The 20,646-nt window shown below is 40.2% G+C and overlaps 1 protein-coding gene across 4 annotated transcripts in view; it reads left to right on the top strand.

The window, feature by feature from the left end:
- dlc1 (DLC1 Rho GTPase activating protein) overlaps positions 1-20,646 on the top strand; it is an 80,668-nt gene that overhangs the window by 16,342 nt on the left and 43,680 nt on the right. For 3 of the 4 annotated variants that reach the window (XM_056371391.1, XM_056371388.1, XM_056371390.1), the window contains one exon: positions 7,514-7,547. In XM_056371391.1, coding sequence (XP_056227366.1) covers positions 7,514-7,547 — 34 coding nt within the window. Of the gene's footprint in view, positions 1-7,513; positions 7,548-17,234; positions 17,900-20,646 lie in introns of those variants that run through there. The other variant, XM_056371392.1, reaches the window with a different exon arrangement.

The following is a 20,646-nucleotide window of genomic DNA, read 5'->3' as shown; positions in this document are numbered from 1 at the left end:
GATGATGACTTTTTCCAACACCAGTACTTCTCTTGCGAGTATCGTGCTTCTTCTTTACTCATTTTAAAGTATATACAAAAATCCATTCATCATTTCATCCACACCTTGCAGTAGTTTGTTATTTTTTTGTTTGCTAGATAAACCAGTCTGCTTGCACTGTGCAGGCAAAGTACTATACATGTGAAACCAGCGACCAAAAATCTTTTTAAATTGGGATAAATGGTGTTACTGACAAGCAGGATAATCCCCTTTAAACTGAACCATAGTTGGTTTATTTCATTTTATTAAATCCACTGCAGTATGAGTAATCTGAATATTGCGGTGTCAATATTCTTATTCTTATTTCAACCTGCCAGATGTATGAGGAGGATTCTTTTGAATTTTTCAGTTTCCCCACTGTAATTGCAGATTGCATTTTGTTTTATTCATTAAAAGTGAAGCATTTGTCATGATTTATAAATCAAAACATAAAGTCCCACACAACATCCTCAGACTTTGGCTAAGGCTAATGTTTTCTAAAGACAAACTGTTTTCATGTATGCACAAGTATCATCAGTAGTACCAGGATAATCCACCTGTAAGAATGACCTGAGAAGTTGAATTTGGGGACCGTTTAATCTGCCTTTTGGGAGGAACAGTCAGACAAGTTAAGAGTTACTGTCTCATCCGGTGATGGATTCCAAGGGCCAGTCAACAATTCACAGTTTATGCTCCAGGGGCCCAGCACTAAATCCCACCAGACACTGCCTGAAACCAGAAGCCTGTTGCTTTGGCGTACTCTTGTAAACAAAGGAAAATGTGTGTATCTGTATGTGTGTGTGCATATCACCCCATACAGAACATGTCTCATGACTCAAGGCTGAATGAGAGAACGAGGCCTCAGCTATTTATCTGTGCGTATGTACAGTATGTGTGTGTGAGTGAGTGCACAGTGTGTATGGTAAAATCATTAAACTCCTTACACAACTGAAGACTGAAATTGCACCCATTCCCCTGGGCTTTTAGTGCTGTACAAGATGTCAGTGCATGTTACTGAGACGTTTTTTAGAGTGTCACCAATTTTGTTCAGAGCTGTTTTCTTTTCAAATAGCTGTTAAATCTGGCTGTTAAATAAACATCTGGACACTAATATACCTCCTATGCAGGAAATGTTCCAACGCATCATTACACCAAGTCCTCGCATCACTTCCTGTTGACACACTCCAAGTGTGACATATGGAAACTATTAAAATGTGGAAAGGGGATGTGGGGGAGAGAATATGAGGGGTAGTGGGGGTTAGACTGAAGGAGAAGGCTAAAATGAAATTGTTTCCCACGTTTCCCTGCATACGTGCACCCAGGGGTCGACAGAGCATGGAGAAAAAATTCCTTTACAAGTGCAGGGCAGAAAGAGCACATTCGTGCTAGTCAAAAAACAGAAATGAGCTCCAGATAACATCTCCAAAGGCCCTGGACAGGCATACACGTGCGCGCACACACACACACACACACACACACACAGTCTGTCTTCTCTCTATCACAAATAGCTACCTTATACATTTAGTGCTGGAGCCGCCAGCTTACATGACCATAAGCCATCTGCACCAATTTAGCCATTTGTGTTAAGTGGTGGAGAAAAAGGTTTGGGTTAGCTTGAGCCCCCTAATCCTTGGTCAGCACAGATCATGGGTGGTCACACACACACTCTCTCTCTCTCTCTCTCAAAAACACACATACTGCAGCTGCATTGCAGGAGGGGGCTGGGGTTGAGAGAGGCAAAGCGAACTGCTCAGGTTAGGTGTGCAAGCGCTACATGCCAGTGGCTTGCTTAACATCTCTAACTCACTCACACAGAAAAGCTTGTGCATATTGCCACACAAGCAGGATCCATTACTGTAAAACAACAACAATTCGTTACAACAGTTTTCAGTCAGAACGAACTTATGCTGTGCAGCAAAACATTGTTCAAACCCTCAGAACGGTTTAAATTTTAGAGGAGATCCCAAAGATAACTAAATTTGGCTGTAATGTGGCTAAAATGATGCCCAAGACATGAAGAATATTTCCATCTGAGGGAATGGTAAAGCTGAAATGAGGAAAAAGAGAGAGAGGAATATGACATTGCAATCAATAAAAAGGATTTTATAGTATATACAGTAGAAATTTCAAAGAATACCCAGCCCTACTTGTTAATTTCAACACTTCTCAAGATAGATAGATAGATAGATACTTTATTTATCCCCTAGGGGAAATTTGTTCAAACATCACAATAAGTGATCTGAATTATCATGGTGTGTCACTGATGTCCATTGTTAAAACCAGCCAAGTATTTTCACCAAGAAAAAGTCAACTTTTTCCTCAAAGATTTCTGAAACAACAACTCTTTCTGTTGGTAATAGTAAAATCCTCCTAAAACAGACACAGTTTGTGGGAAAACTTACTTGACTAAGCGTCTGGCTATAGTAATGACAATAATGACCCTACAGTGGCTAATCATGCAGGCACACATGCTTGTAGGCCCCTACACACATACACACATGTGTAAAGCAAACACATACCATACCCCCTGTGCCCCCACACAACCCACTTCCAGTAAATTAGTGGCAGTAAATGAGGCAGCTGATGCTTGTGTGCTGTGCAGACTCCAGCTCTCCAGTGGACACCTGACACGGCCCGTACAACCCCATACTGGGACAACCTGCACTGTGGCATGCCAGGGGGAACACAGGCAAACATGGGGAAAATATGTGACCGTGGTGCTATGAAAACACTGGTACTTACTGGTACCCATTCATTCACATTCTTGTTAGGCTCCGTGGTCTCACACTCACATTTATTCAACTGTAATTGCTATTATGAGGGAAAACACAGCATTGTGTGAAGGTGAGATTTACACTGCGTGTAAGTGACTTCATGGGTCATTGACAGGAACCCGTGGTGTGGTGTTTACACAATAGGAAGGGCGCACACTGGTGAACTGAAATGTCTTGTTAGTGGTAAGCAGACCTCCCATATTGATTCCGTTATTCAGGGCCATTCTCTCTGCGAGTAAATACAGAAAGTTATTTAACACCCCTGTGCTTCAATATAAAGTTAAAAATGTTTACCACATATTGTGTGATGCTATTTTTTAAAGTATCACAGCAGAATTAAAAGAAAAAGCTGGTGTTATTTTATATTTTTCTTTATGACAACAAATCCTATGAAAAGCCTTGATATTTTTCAACTTTCCTAATTTGTCTTTGACTCTCAGTCCCAAACCCATTGTTTCCAACGGAAGATGTAAATCTCTTGTCCCAGATGGATAGTTTCATTTTTTGCTGGACTGCAACATTAGAGCCAGCCCTATAAATGTGAATGTCACTGACTGATTGACTGAGTGATGAAGTTACAGAATTAGTCAGCCGCATGCCACATGACTGAGTGATAAGGTTATACCATCCACGAGTGTTGGAGTTTCCCCATTGGTCGTTGCTCTTTCAAAACGATTTAAGCAAACAAGCGGTGTTGACAACTTAGTGCTTTTGTCGCTAGATTTACTGACTTTTCAGACCCCTTGAGCAATGTTATTTTATTTCATTTTATTTTATTTTGTTTTATTTTTTCAAATCTAGCAATTTTTTGGACAAACCTTAGCTGCTTTTTCTTGAAGACAGTTGTCGAATGTGAGGTCGAACTTTCCTTCCACAGGGTGGACAGGGCATCACGGCAGCTGACGTGAATGGGCTTCTAAATTTCTCTCTGAGTGATCATTTTACAAGTAAATATAGCCGACTTGTATATTCAGTGATTTTGTCAGACAATGTTGCAGTTATAAAGTCAGGATTTTAGCAGTGCAGAGCAGCAGATTGGCTTGAAAGTCACTGCTGGTTAACATGTACGCTCAATGGGCCACATTTCAGTGACTATTTCATACTTGTTCTGTTGTCATAAATGAGAACAGCTTTATTGGGAATTTGCCTGTATTAAAACGCTGTATATGTGGGCACAGAGTGGGAGAGAAGCAAACATATAAAGGGCTGAAACCAGCTGACATTAGGCAGAATGCAAGTAGGACGCGGTCCAGCTTTATACTAGGTTTTGAACTAGTCTTGTTAAAAAAGTAATTTCTAAAAACAGGTGGGCACTGTAGTTATTAACAAATGTTATTCCATAGGAGTAAATAGTGGATTTGTTCAGGCAGTATGTTCACATGTGAAATACTACACTGAGCTATTGAGTATTTATGTAAACAGGGTGAAATAAAAACAAAATAGTGGAGGTCTTTCAATTTAAGTGCTTGTAAACAAAAACAAAAACAAAAACAAAACCGGCTGTTACTGTTGTCTTGGCTGAGTCTAACACCATGCACAGTTTTTCGCACACAGGGGCAACACAGCGACCACACTGCTGTGACTGAAAAAGCAGAGCTAATATTACTTGAGTCCAACAGCTGAAACAGCACTGAATATAAATCTATCTCTGATTTCACCTCACTGTTGTTGTTCTGTTTGTGCTGGTGATTTAGTGACAGTGGAGTGAGTGGGAGTCTTCGGCTGTGGCTTGTCCTTGGTGTCTTTCTGAGGTCATTAATGTGCAATAAATTGTAAAGCTATTAGTCCAGAGGGAATTTTACCCACTATGTGTTTGAAATGATTAAATGCTGCTTCAGCCCACACATTCATATTCACAACCACAATAATACCATAAGCACAAATACATGTTCACACACTTATACACACACATGTATGAAGGAATCCTCGGCAGACATGCCTTTAGTGATGGACTTGGATTTTAGATAAAGTATGTATGTGTAGACAGCTCAACCACTGGATACTAAAAAATCTGAGTAAGACAGATTGAGACCAAGACAACACTTTATCCAGCGTTAATCATCCAACATGCTAGCAAAAACAAACCCGCCTATGAGAGCAGGCATTGTATTCTCTCTCCAGACCAGACTGTGTCACACCTGTGGTGCTTCATCATAAATTATAACAGCTCCCTTGACGGACCTAAAGTGACATTTTTGCTTATAATGATTCATTCTGTTTCTTTCTCCTATTAGATCATGCTCTACTGATTGTGTACAAGTTCAAATGAATAAGAATGAAAGTCATGCTCTTATCTTATATTCTCTCCTGCTTATCTCCCACAGAAAATAAATCAAAGGAGAAATCCCCAAGAGCTGAGGAACTTCATCAGATTTGTAAAGTTTAGTGTGTAGTCACAGTGGATTCATTTGGGGAAATAAAGAAATTGCACAGTTACATATTTATAACACCTGTGAGTGTAAAGATCCTGTTATATACAAGGTGTGCTGAGAGGACTTTTTGGTTAGGTAAAAATTATATTATTCATCATGCCAAGTAACAGAAACATAAACATACCTTCAACCAATAGAAGTATGCAGATTATCTGTTAATGAAGAAGATCTGTGAGGCAGTGTACTGAACATTGGCATACAAGCATGTTTCCCAAGCTGAGGGATGAGAGGATAAGGTGATAGCTGGGTGATAGGTGATAGGTGATTTTGTCAGGAAAGAGATACAAGAGGAAGAGAGAATGGACAAGTTGTGTAGGCTTTAAGGGAAAAGTGAAATGTTTAGCTGCATTAAAGTAATGTTTTCCATTCTTTCTGCACCCTTTTTGTTATGCTCCATGATAGGGTGTGTAGAACAGTGTAAAGGAGCTCTGTCCTAAGTGCTTGTCGGATGGTCGGTTAGTTTCAGAATCCCTGTTTTGAAATTTGTTACACTAATGTATGTCATTTTTCCAGACCAAGTGCAACACAATGAAAATTTGACATGTTATCAGCATATGGAAACAATGTCACATCTCCCCCTTCTTTATGATATCCAGCTTTATATGCCACCTTTCAGTGTGGAAACAACATACCGTACAAAGTAGTTGTGATAGAATAGAACCAAAAATGTCACCAGTGCATGAAAAAATCTTAAGCTCGCCAGGAAGTTACTTCTCCCAGCCAGGAAATAGTTCGGCACATAACCCTCCATACAATCAAAGAGACAAGATATAATGTTTAAGTTAAAGTGAACTTCAGAGGTTCTTTTAGGCAGATTTTGTTGACTTTGGACAGAGCCAGGCTAGCCCCCCCCCTGTTTCCAGTCTTTGTGCTAAACTGAACTAAGCTACAGGAGGTAGCTTCATATTTACCATCCAGACATGAGACTGGTATTGATCTTTTCCTCTAACTCTTGACAAAGAAAGCAAATATCCCAAAAGGGTTTTGATTGTGCTTGTAAGTAGCTGCCAATGAGTAAACACGTTTTAAAATAGTCACAGCAGGACATGGCTAAGGATAAAAAATAAGTAACAAATAAGAAATTGCACACAGAAAGCAATGTAGACAAAGTGGAGATATTGTATTATGAAAGTACCCTGTCCTCCTTGCTGTGTCTGATCTGTTCCAGGGGAGTGTGGATTAAAACAGGTCAGGGTGTGGAGGTCAGCCAAGGAACCTGAGGTCAAAAGTCAGAGGCAAGAAAGACCTCTGCATTCCAACTGACTGCTGCCCACACACCCACACACACACACACACACACACACACACACAAACATACACAAACATACGCAAAAAACATACACACACACATATAACTGCTCTATTTTTACCAGAAAGCCTGTGTTGATGCAGAAGTATTTTCTAAAACCCACACCAAATCCAAAGAAGGAAATATTACATAGTCAGAATGATGAGAATCTACTGTGGCTACAAAATGTGTTTTAATTTTATCAGTAATGTCTCTCCAGACTAAACCTACAAGAGGGCTGAATCAACATTGAATCAGAGGAGAGTGATGTGATATTTGTCCAGAAGTCTCTGGTGGGATTGTTATCTGTTGTGACCATTTATTAAGACGTGTGCACATCAGAAAACTATGCATATGGTCTTTTAGCAAACACATTCCTGGTGTGTGTATGTGTGTGTGTGTGTGTGTGTGTGTGGGGGGGGGGGGGGGGGGGGGGGGGTTTCTATGATTGTCTTAATGGTGTTCCCCTTACAGCAGCTGTATGCTTTATTTTTGTTTGATTAAAACCAGGGTCCTTGAAGAGGCTGAACAGACTATGATGATATTATTGGTTGTTGTGCACAAACATGTCTTTGTCTGGAATGACATACAAGGATTATTGTAGCCACACACATGGGCCAACTGAACTGGACAAAGATGCACTCAACACACATACAGACAAGACGCTGCTTTATTCTTTGTTCTTGTGTAGATTCTGACTCATAAATCAGAGCATGCATGAGGAACCACAAGGAGAACATGCAAATGGGTTAAATCTGTAGCTATCACAATATAGCGACAATGAATAAGTGCTATTATTTTATGTTTCCCTTGTAATGTTTTCTTCATTATATTTCATCACACAGACATGTTACATTCTTAAATTGTATTTTGGAGTGTTTAAAGGGGGCAAGATTTCACAAGTGTTTATGAGTTTGAATCATTGAATGGCTTCAAATATCACAAAAAATGCACCATAACAAATCTATGTCAACTATAACATTTTTTTCTGTCTTTCCCAGAGCACCTCTGCTGTTCCTGAGAAAGAAAAAGCTGGTAAGTCTTCCCTGTTTTTTCATTCTCATGTGCTCAGTTCACTCACAGATTACGGCTGACTAGATGAGAATCCTGATACTTGAATTGAAAGTAGTAAGCGTTTGTCTGCAGTTGATCTGGTGTGGGCCTTGTCTGGAATCACGTGAAGAGGTTCTGCGATGCAATGTGTGATTGATAGCCTTGTCCGGTGTTCACAACATGGGGCATGGACAGGAAGGAGGGAAGGAGTATTTGAGTGGAGGAGGACAGGCTCTGGTTCGCTGGATGCCAGTCTAGATAAGATCCTAGACTCATCTACTAAACCATCAAGTCTGTTGCCTTTCCAAGATAAGAACCAGACTGGATGTCGAGTCTGATGCAAAAAAAAAAACAACTTTGATGTGTATTTACTTACCTTTCCCCTCATTTCTCACTCACCTTCATCACTTGTTGGGAATCTAAAAAAAAATTCCAGTATTCAATGCAACTCAAAATAAACTGCATATTTTGCAAATCTATCCAAATACACACCCTCACAGACTTGCACACACATGCATTTTTGTGACTGGACTTTATTAGTATTTGTTCAGCAATAGGCCTATCCTCCTGATGCATAGCCTTCTCTGTATTGACATGTTATGTCATTACTTTGCAATGCTTGCTGCAATGTGTCATCTACTTGGCACACTTTATTCTGAATCGATCTAAAGAACAAACTCAATCAGTAGTGACTACTCCCTCCATTCTGTCTCTGACCTCGCTGCCAGCAGTCTGCCGGTAATGCACAGGGTCATCAGGAAACTATGGATGGGCAGACCTACTTTCAGACAGCTGGCAGGGGAGCAGTGTTCATTAAACACCCCCCTGTGTCGTCAGTCCGCTGGTAAACAATACAAGAGAGGTAGTTCGACGTAGGGACGCGGCTTTCATATTGCCCCCCACTGTCTCAAAGCCTGCTGGGAGTCTTCACTCACTCTCGCTCTGTCTCTCCCTCTAATTACCGCCACTTGCTGAAAACCTTTCATGGGAAATGTGCAGAAGCTGTCAGTATGTTTGCTGCTGTGTGTGTGTGTGTGTGTGTGTGTGTGTGTGTGTGTGTGTGTGTGTGTGTGTGTGTGTGTGTGTGTGTGTGTGTGTGTGTGTGTGTGTGTGTGTGTGTGTGTGTGTGCGCATATGTCGGTGCTATCTTTTGGCAAAAGGCCCACTCCAAACATTTACAAGAAGCCTAAAATTTGCACCACATATCCACTAAAATGCACAGTGGCAACTTCAAAGAGGTCAAGCACGCTTGGTCATCTTTCTTCATTTAAATCAGTCTGACTTGCTGTAAGCAAGTTATGTAACCTCCATCTCTGGGTCTGTGTGATGGAACCCAGCACTCTAGAGGGGGGTTGGGGGCAGGATGGGAGTTTTGGGGGACTTGATGAAGCACAAAGCCCAGTGTTCATTGTGACACTTCAAACCCCCCTCTGTATCTCCACAATTTAAGCCCCTGGGAATGACACATTTGTGACAGTGTTACATCACACAATGCCCTAAAGGCTCCTGCTGCACTCCAGTGAAAGACAGCTCATTCATGGTTAATTTTACTATCTCTGTGACAACGGAAGCACACCAGTGATCAACACGAAGGTTGCATAGCCCGTGCTCTGTAATGGCACAGTTGATGGGCCTCCCTGCGGCGCTGGGTGTAACTGAGTGAGTGGTCAGTGTCACGGCTTTCCTGTGCACAAAGAGGATGTGTCTACATGCTGCAGAGTTACAACTGACAACCTGTTGTTTAGAGGAGTTCTTTTATGGGGCTCCTGTAATGCTGGTTACAGCCTGAGCTTCACAGGCGAATGCACTGGGATGGCAAGAAATTATATAACTCATACCATACTACATACCATCAAAAGATGACAAGGACATCATGCATCAACTTCTCATGACTGTCCTTATCACTGGTTGGATATGGTCTAAGGAGATGACGCATGTGATGTGATGAGATATGGTGTTATATAATTGAAATACAACTCAAGAAATGCTAAACAGGACATAAAGACAAACATAAAACAAGTCTATTTTCATGCTGTCAAGACACATTACAGCTAATTTCATACATTAAGCCTCGCAGTTAATACATCCAGGGGGGAAATCCTTCTGCTGTGTAAACCTCTCAAATGAACCATTATCGTATGGCTGACTGGATTTGTTAATGTACTTGTTTTGACAAACTCATAAAATATTTTTTTTAAATGATGAGTGGGCTTGACAATGTCAATGTGACTGTCAGAAATCAAACATATTTTTCCGAGCTAGGTGTCTCTCCTCAAGTGTATTTTGGGAAAATCATCGCTGTTCATATATTGAGAAAACAGATTCATCTGTACCATGGAGAAGTGGAAACTACAAACATCACACAGTCTCCTCTCTGGCCTACAGGGGGTGAGTGTTTCATACCAAAAAAGTGTAGTTAAAGTTGAACTCACAACTGACTGCACAAGAACAAATGTGAATGAAAGTAATTGCAGTGGTAGCTCTGCATGATAATGTCATCAATGTAAAGGGGAGATGGCTGAAAGTTTGAACTATTGAACTGTCTTTTACGCACCTGTTACATACACAATACATTCATTCTTCAGTTTAGTGGGCATAGCCACTGTTGTATTTAACCAGATTTATATGGAGGCACTTTGTGTTTTATGAAAAAGACAATACTCCAAATCAGTCAGTACTTATCTTCAGAGGCAGCTTGTTTAGCTGAGGGATCTCACATCCTCTTATCCAGGAGGTTGACAGGTTTACCTTGTGTGAGTGCAAAAACGGAGTAGGACAGATTAAGAGGCAGGAGAGCAAAGGAAGAAAAGAGTTCTGCTCTGTGGTGGATGAAATACTAGATTGAGTTTGTATGTGGCCTTCAAACATCACATATTTATTGCCGTTGGCAGTGCTGTCTACTTATTATTTTGATGAGGCATTAGTTCATCTGTAGGGTTGAGGTACCTTTATTATCAATTTCTCACTTGAACATCCAAGTCATAATTGCAACTAGGAAACAAATTTTCCTGAAACAACTTACCGTTAAATAAAGGGCCTGAAAAAGAAACCCAACATGGATGTGTCAACATAATTTTTTTTAGATTAAAATCGAGTATTCAATCCACTTATTGAATCTTAATCCCTTTAAATCCTGTATTGAATCTTATTAGGTTTACATTTAGATTAGCAAGTAAATGAATGTTAAAATAACTGCAACTTAAAGATGTCCAATCCCCTTTTGTTGGCTGCAAAGACAGACCACAGTTTTTAGTGGCCACTTCATAAATGTTCACAACCTGCAGCTACAACCTGAAAATGAGATGGGCAGCATACTAATTTATGAAATTTTAATTAAATGTTATCAGCTGTGGCCTACTGTACTTAACCAGCTACTTACTCCAAATAATAATATTCAGATTTGATTTGATTCAGATCAGATTAAAATGGTGAAATGATACAATTCAAAGTTTAACTGTGGGATTCCTAAATTGAAATGATGTGATCAGATTGATTATTTCTCTAGAGAAGAGACATCACTTTGTTGATCCCTGTTGAACTACAAAAACACTTAGTCAACTCATGGTCATATAGTGGTGTTACAGAGTAATGTGTTTTTCCACTCACAGAGCACATTAACCAGAGCAGTGACAGAAACTGCTACCTAGAGCTTATGTTTTGATCGTTATTTCCTGAATGTAACAAATCTGGGTATTTGATCAACCAGTTTGAAGTAATTGAAGGCAAATTATGGTGTTATATTGATCAAGCAATATAACAAGCAAGCAACACTTGCAAGTTGTAAACATGGGAATCTTGCTTGTGCCATGCTACCTTTCGTGCCACATAACGTAATTTTTTTTTCTCTAAAATAAATCAGTTCAGTGACTGACAGTTTACCTAGTTTTAAAAGTGATTACAGATCTGAACTTGAAAGCACATGGCACTGTTTTTACACAAGCTACAGGAAGTGATCTCTCTCTCTCTCTCTCTCTCTCTCTCTCTTTCATCAGAGCTTGTCAACACCACACTTTAGATACTCCTGGTTCTAAGAATGGTCTATCTTTTTTTCTTGATTGTAGCTGTGGTTAGTGGCACCATGCTGTGCCTTCCTGATCTAAATATAAACCAGTGGGAATATATAAACAGAACACAATGATGGGCATCCAACCAACAGCAGGGCTAAAGCCTGACCTTTTGCCTGGACTCACAGCCCCATAATCTAAAGCACGGAAAACTGAGGAAAAAGGAAGTGGTCTAGCACCCTGACTGGGGTCCTGTATGGGAGGGGTGCTCTGACATTAGGTAGTTGGAACTTCCTGTGAATAACTTGTCTCATCATTTCTGTCTGTCTGGTCTGTCTTTTTGCTTCCCTTTCTTCTTTTTCCCTTCCAGTCACTATTTGTCCTTTCTTGGAATTCCAGTGAGAAAGTCATTTTACTGTAAAGTACAGTTGTGTTTTTTTTTCCATTTTGATTCACAAAATTACGCCAGACCTGAGCGATATTATGTGGGAATCCCAGTATTAATCATCATATTGTTACACACTCCAAAACTCCCCTCCATTGGTGCTTTTGTCTGATCATTGTGTACCTTTCTTTGACCAGAGGAATTTGTTTGTTCATATATAGTAAAATGTAGAGATTTGTGCTTAAACCATTTAAAGAAACACTTCAGCATTTTGGAAAATATGCTTATTTGCTTTCTTGATGAAAATTTGATGAGAAGATCAACACCACTATAATGTGAACCAGCAGAGTTATTGTAGGTTAGAATAAAGACTGGATTACTAATAATCATGTTATATCTTATTTGTTTAATCTGTGGCAAGACATGGTGGTTTTAGACAGATTTCAGATTTTTTCTTTTATTTGAACAGAGTCATACTCACTTATTCCCCCTGCTTCCAGTATTTATGCTAAGCTAAGATAATCACCTGGTTCTAGCTTTATATGTAGCAATGAGAGTGGTATAACGCAAAGCATGTTTCCCAAAAGTTGAACTATTCCTTTAATAAAAAAATCAGCACAGATGGTGTCTGTTCATCTACAGATCTTGTGACTGAGCCTTTTGGCTCCAACACACCAGCACACCTGCTGTCCTCAAAATGGGAACATTTCCACACCAATTTTGACATAATTTGGAGAATGTCACAGTGTAATCAGGGAGCATTCGTTCTGAACAAGGCGCTTTCATTTGTGACCTGTACTACTTTCCTCTTGTTTACAGCCTGAAGCTGGATGCTTTGAGGATATTTTTGTCATCTGAGAAGGTACTTGGACAGATGTAATGAAGCTCCTTTTGCCTTGAGCCAAGTCTATAATAGCTCATGACTGATGTTTGTTTTTCTCTTACATGTTCCTGCTCTTTGATTGAGTCTGCCTTATTCCACTTTCTTTTCTCTTTTCTTTTCTTTTTTCTTTTTTTTTTTTGCCGTCCTCTCCATACACAGTGCACGAGTCGTTGTGTTTGTGTAAGGTCACATTCCGGTCCTCCCTTGTCAGTCTACACCAGCCTCAACACCTCCCCGCCAAACAGCTCATCCTCTCCCCTCCCATTTGACACTCTCTCTCCCTCACTTCCTGTGTGGAGACTGGTACTGTACTATAATATACTGGAGCTCATTCCATTTATATTTCACACGTCCACTTCAGTGGTGGATACATTTTCAAATGCAATCTTGACTTTTCCCCTTTCAAGCAAAGGATTCTACTTTTACATTTGCTATGATATTTTATTTGACACTTTTTTAATTGTTTTGTGTTAAAGTGGGCCAAGGTATGCTCAGGCTTCATCTTGAATGATCTTGAATTCCATAAATATACTTTCTAAAACTGGATTTAAGTGTAATTTCTCAACTCATTTGTGTCTCTTATTTTCATATGTCAAAGGTCAGAAAGCCCCTCATACCTCTGCAAGTTTTGAGAGCTCTGTCTTTGGGCATCCATATCCCTAGTTATGGTACTCTGAACAGGAAACCACTGTATGAAGGGAAATTTACAACAGGACGTCAACTTGTGAACCCCCAGACTTACAACAACAAAAGTCCCTCCTATACCAAAGACAGAAGCCTAATGAGCAGTTATATCATTATTCTTATTTTAGCTTTATTTTGCACACTGGTATTTCATCACCCACTGTGTATTACTTTTTATAGAAAATAGACCATCCTGATTTTCTTTGTATATGGTAAATATAGTCAATGAGTAACCGTATGGACGGTGAGAAACTGGGTGTCTGGGATTATTTTATAGTAGCAGTATACTTAATATAGTACAGTGCTTCAGATTTATCGCCAGACAAGAATTCTGATTCTGGATGTTTCTGCAAAACCTTTTTTTATGCCATTTGTTAAGTGCATTTAAACATTTTCAGGAATTCTTTTTTTCAACTATTTCTAAACATGACAACTACAGCCTAGTTAAAGTAAGGGAAGGATTACAGTTGTGGCAAAGAAACAATGGTTAAGGTATGGTTAGGCAACAAACACACTATGTTGAAGTTCGAGATCACGGTGAAAAAAAAAAATGCTAACCTTACTTTAATACCGGCTGTGTTATTTTTGGCAATGGCACGGAAGTAAATCGTGAGTGGTGGAAGTTTCCTATGTGGACACAATTCCTAGGGTTGGGGGCTTGAGGGATTTGTAGTCGAACATAATACAGTACAAGGAAAATACTAGTGTGGCTTGTACATACAAAGACTTCCCTCAAAGTGATCAATCCCGTCTAAAGGATATTCTTTTTCTGTATTTTGCCACAAATACCTTTTCTCTGAGTAAATCATATTCTCCAAATAAGAAAGAAGAGGGAGGTAACTAGCTAAACAAGTGGTGTTTTTCTGTACGGATCCCTCGCTCTCTCGTGATTATGATTTTCACTGAGGTTTGTTACTGCCACCAAACCTATGCTTCATCTGAAATGACCCATCAAGAATTTCCATCCATAACCAGGGGACGGTAAACCTCCCAGTGTTGATGGTGTGAGATGCACACGCTGTCCCCAGGCTAATGAATCAGTCCTGGCTCAGCAGGTTCTGTCTCTCCCTGGCTGGTTTATTCCCCTTGTCTGGATGTCAGGGCGAGAGATCGTCTAGAGCATGGAGGAGACTGAGATACAGACTGTTTGGATATTCTATATATGGGCTATTTTGTGTTTTGATCATTTAAGTTGTCTGGTTGTCTGAGATCTTGTTGTAAGCATAATTTTTATCCCTTGGATCAACTGGAGTAGAAACACACAGAAGGTGTGAAGGTATCAGATAGTGAGAATATGAGTTATATGAAAGTAGGGCAGACAGTAAGGGTAAGAGAGTGTATGTTTGATAGCAGACCAAGCCCTCGTGCAGATGGTCACATCAAAGGGACTCGCACACAATTACAATCACACTCGGGCACACCCACACATACATGCTTCAACATACCGACACATTTTTGGCTGTGCTGTAAAGAATAGAGTATAGTGCATTGTTTTTCGCGAACGTTTTGATGATAGACTCTAGCATACTGTTTATATACACTGTTTGAAGTCCTCCCAGAAACACCCCCCGCCCTCATTTTTCACCTCCCCTGTCTCCATTTCTGGGTCAGTATGTTGGCAGGTAACTGTGTTCTGTGGAATTAGACGTAGGTACACACTACTGGCACGCTTTACTCTTGTTTGACAGAGGGGGCATTTGGCAAGACTTTCCTTCCTGAGGTATGAGAACTCCATTGTTTTCCTTAGTCCAGCCTCTCTCACCCCCCTCTTGACATTTTCCCTCATATCCAGGTTACTGTCTGTGTATTGCCCCCTTATCACAGGTATACCAGAGAAGCAGAGAGGGAAAGTACACTGATATGTTGTTGTGATACGAGTACTGACCCAGATGGTTTGCATTTGGCTGTCTCTAAGTGTGCTCACATGCATGCATGAAAACGATAATTTGATTCATATGTCATGCGAGTCGAGCAGGTGTGTAAGGGAGGATATTAAAAATGTGATACTTTTATAGGATGTTTGTTTTTCTGCATCCTATCCTAATCCTTATTTACAACATTGTTAAAGAGGTCATCGACAATCACAGAAGCACAGACTATAGAGTTGTGGAAAAGCAAAGGCGTGGGAATCCAGCCTTATCAGTCTCAGCAAACCTTGAAAGACCATAAAGTCAATTGGCCGTGATGAGCACAATGCTATCAGCAGACTGCAATAAGACAATGCTGAGTACATTACCTTCACTTGCTGGAGCAATCAGCACGATTGACTGATTTTCTTAAGTGTGAGCTTAGTGTGGAATGTAATGGAGGGCAACCTGAACAACACATACTGCTCACAACTACACGCTACAAATATAGTCACACTCACGTAATGGCTAACTTAACCTATACAAAAAAATATGGAGATTGATCTAAAAGACACATAATCACATATAGAATTTTTAAGTTCAGTGAATTGTGAGTAATATATTTCAAACTAACTTAAATGCAGTTTTAATTGATTTTACAGACCTATTTATTCATCCAGCACACACTGACATTAGGAATCATTTGGAGTTTGAGTCACCGAGCGTTCTCCCTCCTTCTAGCTCTGTCTTTGGTCTACACCAACTCCTGAGGGAAATATCAGGCTGTTCAGCTGCTAAACGCTCCACTGTATTCATCAGCGAGTTGCTAACTTTGTCCATCTGCTGTTTGGTGCTGAGAAGGTGGTGTACAGTGAGTTTAACCTGTCAAATCTTTTCCTACTGAAGACAGCTTCCTGCTGTGGCCAAATACAGGGTGAATAAGAGAGATTTAAACAGTAAAGATGTGGGAAATAAAACACAGTTCATATGAGTACATAGGCCCCAGAGGTCCTTCATGTCTTTGACTTTATTTCATCTTATCTGCACATAGGTAGTTGATATTTGAAAGAGTAATAATAATCTTGCACTCCTCTTTCCAAAGTCTCAGAGGTAATTCATTTATCTTCTAAAAACCTACAGTGTAAAAGTTACCATCAGCTACAGATACTAGTGTTACAGTGATGCTACAGCTACTGTGAAGTTGCTGTTTTTTATTTTTCACCCAGTAAGTAGCCAACAATTAAGCTTCTTCACAAACCGCACAGCATTATGCTTGCTTAATAGAAGCTAAATCAGCATTATCCGATCAACTCAGCAGCAGTCTAAGTAATGGATTCCATTGTGTTGTTTTTGTCCATCTCAACAGCTTATGGTTTGTTACATAAGGTTTACAGTACATTCCTGTTTCTCGATGACTATCGGCATTCACTTGGGTTTGTGTTTGCATGTGTTTGTTCGTATGTGCGTACTGCTTATTGTTTTCCTGCCATAATGAAGTCATGTCATGAGTTGAACCATTTTCCATGGCTGAATGGCTGAGGAAAGTGATTATTGGCTGTGGGTAGTAGAGGTTTCTGTTGTTCATGAGTAGTTACAACACAGTGTTAAATCCCATATTTTTTCACCCATTACATCTCAGTGACCTTTTGGGAAATCCCACTTATCTTTTCCCTATCAATCATTTCTGGGAACTATTTAATTGTCTTGCAGCTTTATCTGAATGACTCAAATGTTGACTCCTTCATCATTTCACTTCCTGCCAGGACAGGTGGAACTTCATAAGAAGCACTCTGCCTGGGCAGTGGGTTATATAACTGGCATTGATGCGCTCTGTGTCTAGACAAAGTGGGGCAGGTATAAAGAGAGTGGATGAGAGGAAGAAGGTGATGGAGAAGAGCGGCAAAAAAAAGATGTGAGATTAAAAAAAAAAAGTGAGAGAGAAAGAGAGAGAGAGATGTGAGCCGTGACTTTGAACCACTCAGATATTCACGGAGAGCTCTGGAGCTTGTGTCAGAAAGCACTTACTCACACTTACACACATACACACGCACATACACTGGCAGAATAGAATATGAGAGCATTGCAGCATTGGTTGGATGTGTCCCAGCAGTTACCGCACTGATGCTTGCTGCAGCAGACGGGAGTGTACGGTCTTGCCAGGAGCAGGAGCAGAGTGAGATAGAGAGGGAGGCAGGAGACCAGACCAGCGCAGAGGACCAAACAGAGCCAAGCAAATGTAAAAACTAGTCAGATTCTGATTGAATTGTTGAACATAGATATCATCCAAGCTATTGGAAAGAGGCAGGATTGATAAGGCACACAAGCACAATAATCGACCTGATCAGGAACAGGAACAGGTGTTGGGACAAGGTCGGAGTCTGATGTAGATAAGTTGCAGTGGATGCTAACTGGGATGTCTCGCTCCATGAGGCTGCTGCTGCTGCAGAGGTCCTTCAGTGACCACATCAGGTCGTCTACCTCCAAAGCCCTAGATATGCTCAGCAAGACCGCTCGAGAGAGTCGACTGGCAGGTGAGTGACTAAGGCAGTGACTGGCACAGCAGGTGTATGTGTGTGTATATATATATATATATATATATATATATATATATATATGTAGCTGTTTGTGCAGTGTGTACATGTTTGTTGGCCTGTGTTTCGTTCTGTTTCTGAGTGCATATGCCCATGTTTTCTTCCGGAACACACAGTTGTAATTTAGCACAAGCATGTTACAGCAGGATGGGAAAACTGCATTGTCATTGTCTCAGAGAGAAGCCAGACTACACTGTGAGGCTTCTGTAAAGTGTCTCTGACGCATCAGATCAATAGACAGCATTTAATAGATGTGTGTGCATGCTGCAGCTGAGATGCAGATGTTTCTTGGGCCATTTTCATTTTTCACATTTAGCTTTCCTGCTGTATGTGACTGCAGCTGTATTTTTTGGTGGATGTCTGGGTAAATGGATGCATCTTGTTGTGTGTATTAGACTTGCAAATAGCACAGTTGGCATTTCTTCCCTTACCTGCTTCTACTACAGTTGCTTGGGTACTGGTTTGACCTCATGTATAACTAATGAGCTGGTTATGCACACGCTGGACTGAGTCCATTAGAATAGACTTCCAACTCCCTGGCTAGCTACTCCAGCAAGCTTGTCTCTAAATAATACAGATAACCCTCTATCTTATAAGAGCAGCAGCAAAGAAAATGGATCAACAGAGCTGCTCTTGAGGAATGTTGGCCACAGATGGCTGATATCATCCACAGGTTCAGGCCACTTCAAAGTGTTTTAAAGAGGTGTGATCATCTTTAATGGTTAAGATTGACATTGAAATCTTGACACCGTCCAAGTCAGTACAGGTGCTGGTGTGCTTCTTTTCAAAGAAGGTAACCCAGTTTTCCCACTGAACCCAGAGGTCAATGCCCTGTGGCCTAACCTCTCTATTGAAGTAAAAAGCACCAGGTAACAAATATCCACTGACAAACAGTGTCCAGGATGTTTCAGGCTGTTGACACATTGCTCACTGTCCCACATGAAAGAGGGAAGATTTAAAAAGTGGGTCAAAGAATTATGACAGGATCTAATTACAGCTCTCCAGGTATGTCACTAATTTGTCTTTTTTTCTCTTTCTCTTGCCCTCTTTCTTCAAGAAGTAGTCGAAATGGTGTGGCTTTAACAGGAAATGCATGTGCAATTACAGTTAACATTATGATTGTGTATGAACTCATGATGAGTGTGTGTTCCTGGCCATAAAGTGCAGGAACACATTGTACTGTACCAAGAGAGTTCTAGGCGATCTTAGTCAGCGTGTTTGTAATCACACAGGCTTGACCTGCCATCAACCTCTAATGAAACTCAATCATAAAAAGCTTTCAGTGTAGAGAAATTGTTTTAAATTGTGAATCAAAGTGTCCTCACTCCATAACCTTTTAAGATGTATTTTGTATATTACTTTTTACTATATTACTTTTATATTTTATGCAATTCGAGACTACACCAATTTATTATGAGTCATGGTCTTGAGCTGCATTGGAAACATCTATTAGGATCCTGTAACTTTATATCTATTTACTATAGCACATGAAGATGTCAGGATTCTGTGGCACATGTGCATTAGCTAATACACCACACATCATGCTCTCAAGGACTTCATGTCAGTTCTGTGCAGCATCACACATCCTGAAACCTAATAGCCGTGTTGACATTTCCCACCCTTGCCATGCCTATGATCACATCACATATTTAAGCATGTTTACAGCTGAAGGGGAAAACATGTACCACAGAATACTGAATTTGTACACTGACAAAAACCAGCTGTCACTCAGTCTTTGTGCTCACTGTCAATTGGAGACGTCATCAAAAAGATCACTGCCTTGTCGGGCTATTGTCTTCGGAAGCCCCCTTAGATCAACCCCTCTTTTACAGGACAGAGCGTCTTTAGGCAGTGAAGGTGTAATGAATGGAAGTTCAGGGGCCAGAGCTGCAAGCAGACGTCCTCTTTTTCTGATCTCTCCCTTTAGGCCAAAGGTATGAGATTCCAACAAGACAGTAACAGATACTGTAACATTGAGGCAGCACACAAGTGTGGATGACCAGCCTTTTCATCAGCTCATGATTAATAGTGAGAATTTCAGTTTACCGTAGAAAAGGTTTCTGTGGACTTGACTCGTTCTGTGATTAATTTAATGCTGCTAGATTCAATGCTTCACAACCTTGGAAAAGGAAGTATAAAGTGGCCTATTGATTTGTAGAAGGAAAATGTTTAATATTGATTTGATTAATTTGATAATATTGATATTTATCTCAGCACAGAAGAACAGAACAGAGCCTGGAATGAGTGGCATGCCTTCTGCTTTGTTTTAAATGGTTTTTGTGAGGTTCAAAAGGGTCAAAGGGCATCTGGAATCAGGGCAGATAGCACAAGAGCGAAGGAGTAATGACGGAATCAGTCATCATACCTGCCAGCAAAATATTTCCTTTAGTTCACTCAGTAATGACTCAAATCAAGCTCAAAAGTTTATTGTCATGCAGATTTGACATAAATCATATTCTATAGACATGTCACTTTGATACATGACCCAACAAAAATCACTTCATCATCTTTTTTTCGTCAGTGAATATGAAATACAAAAATTACCATTCCAACCGAGATCGTGATTCATATTGCGATCACAATATCTGCCAAAATAATTGCAATCTGATTTTTCTTTTTTTTTTTGCGTATCGTTCAGCCCGACTATGAAGCGATTTTGACCATTTCACAGCAATCTCTCGGTCCTG

This window comes from Seriola aureovittata, chromosome 3 (genome assembly GCF_021018895.1).
Source record: "Seriola aureovittata isolate HTS-2021-v1 ecotype China chromosome 3, ASM2101889v1, whole genome shotgun sequence".
Lineage (NCBI taxonomy): Eukaryota > Metazoa > Chordata > Actinopteri > Carangiformes > Carangidae > Seriola > Seriola aureovittata.
This window is presented reverse-complemented; position numbering and strand designations above follow the sequence as displayed.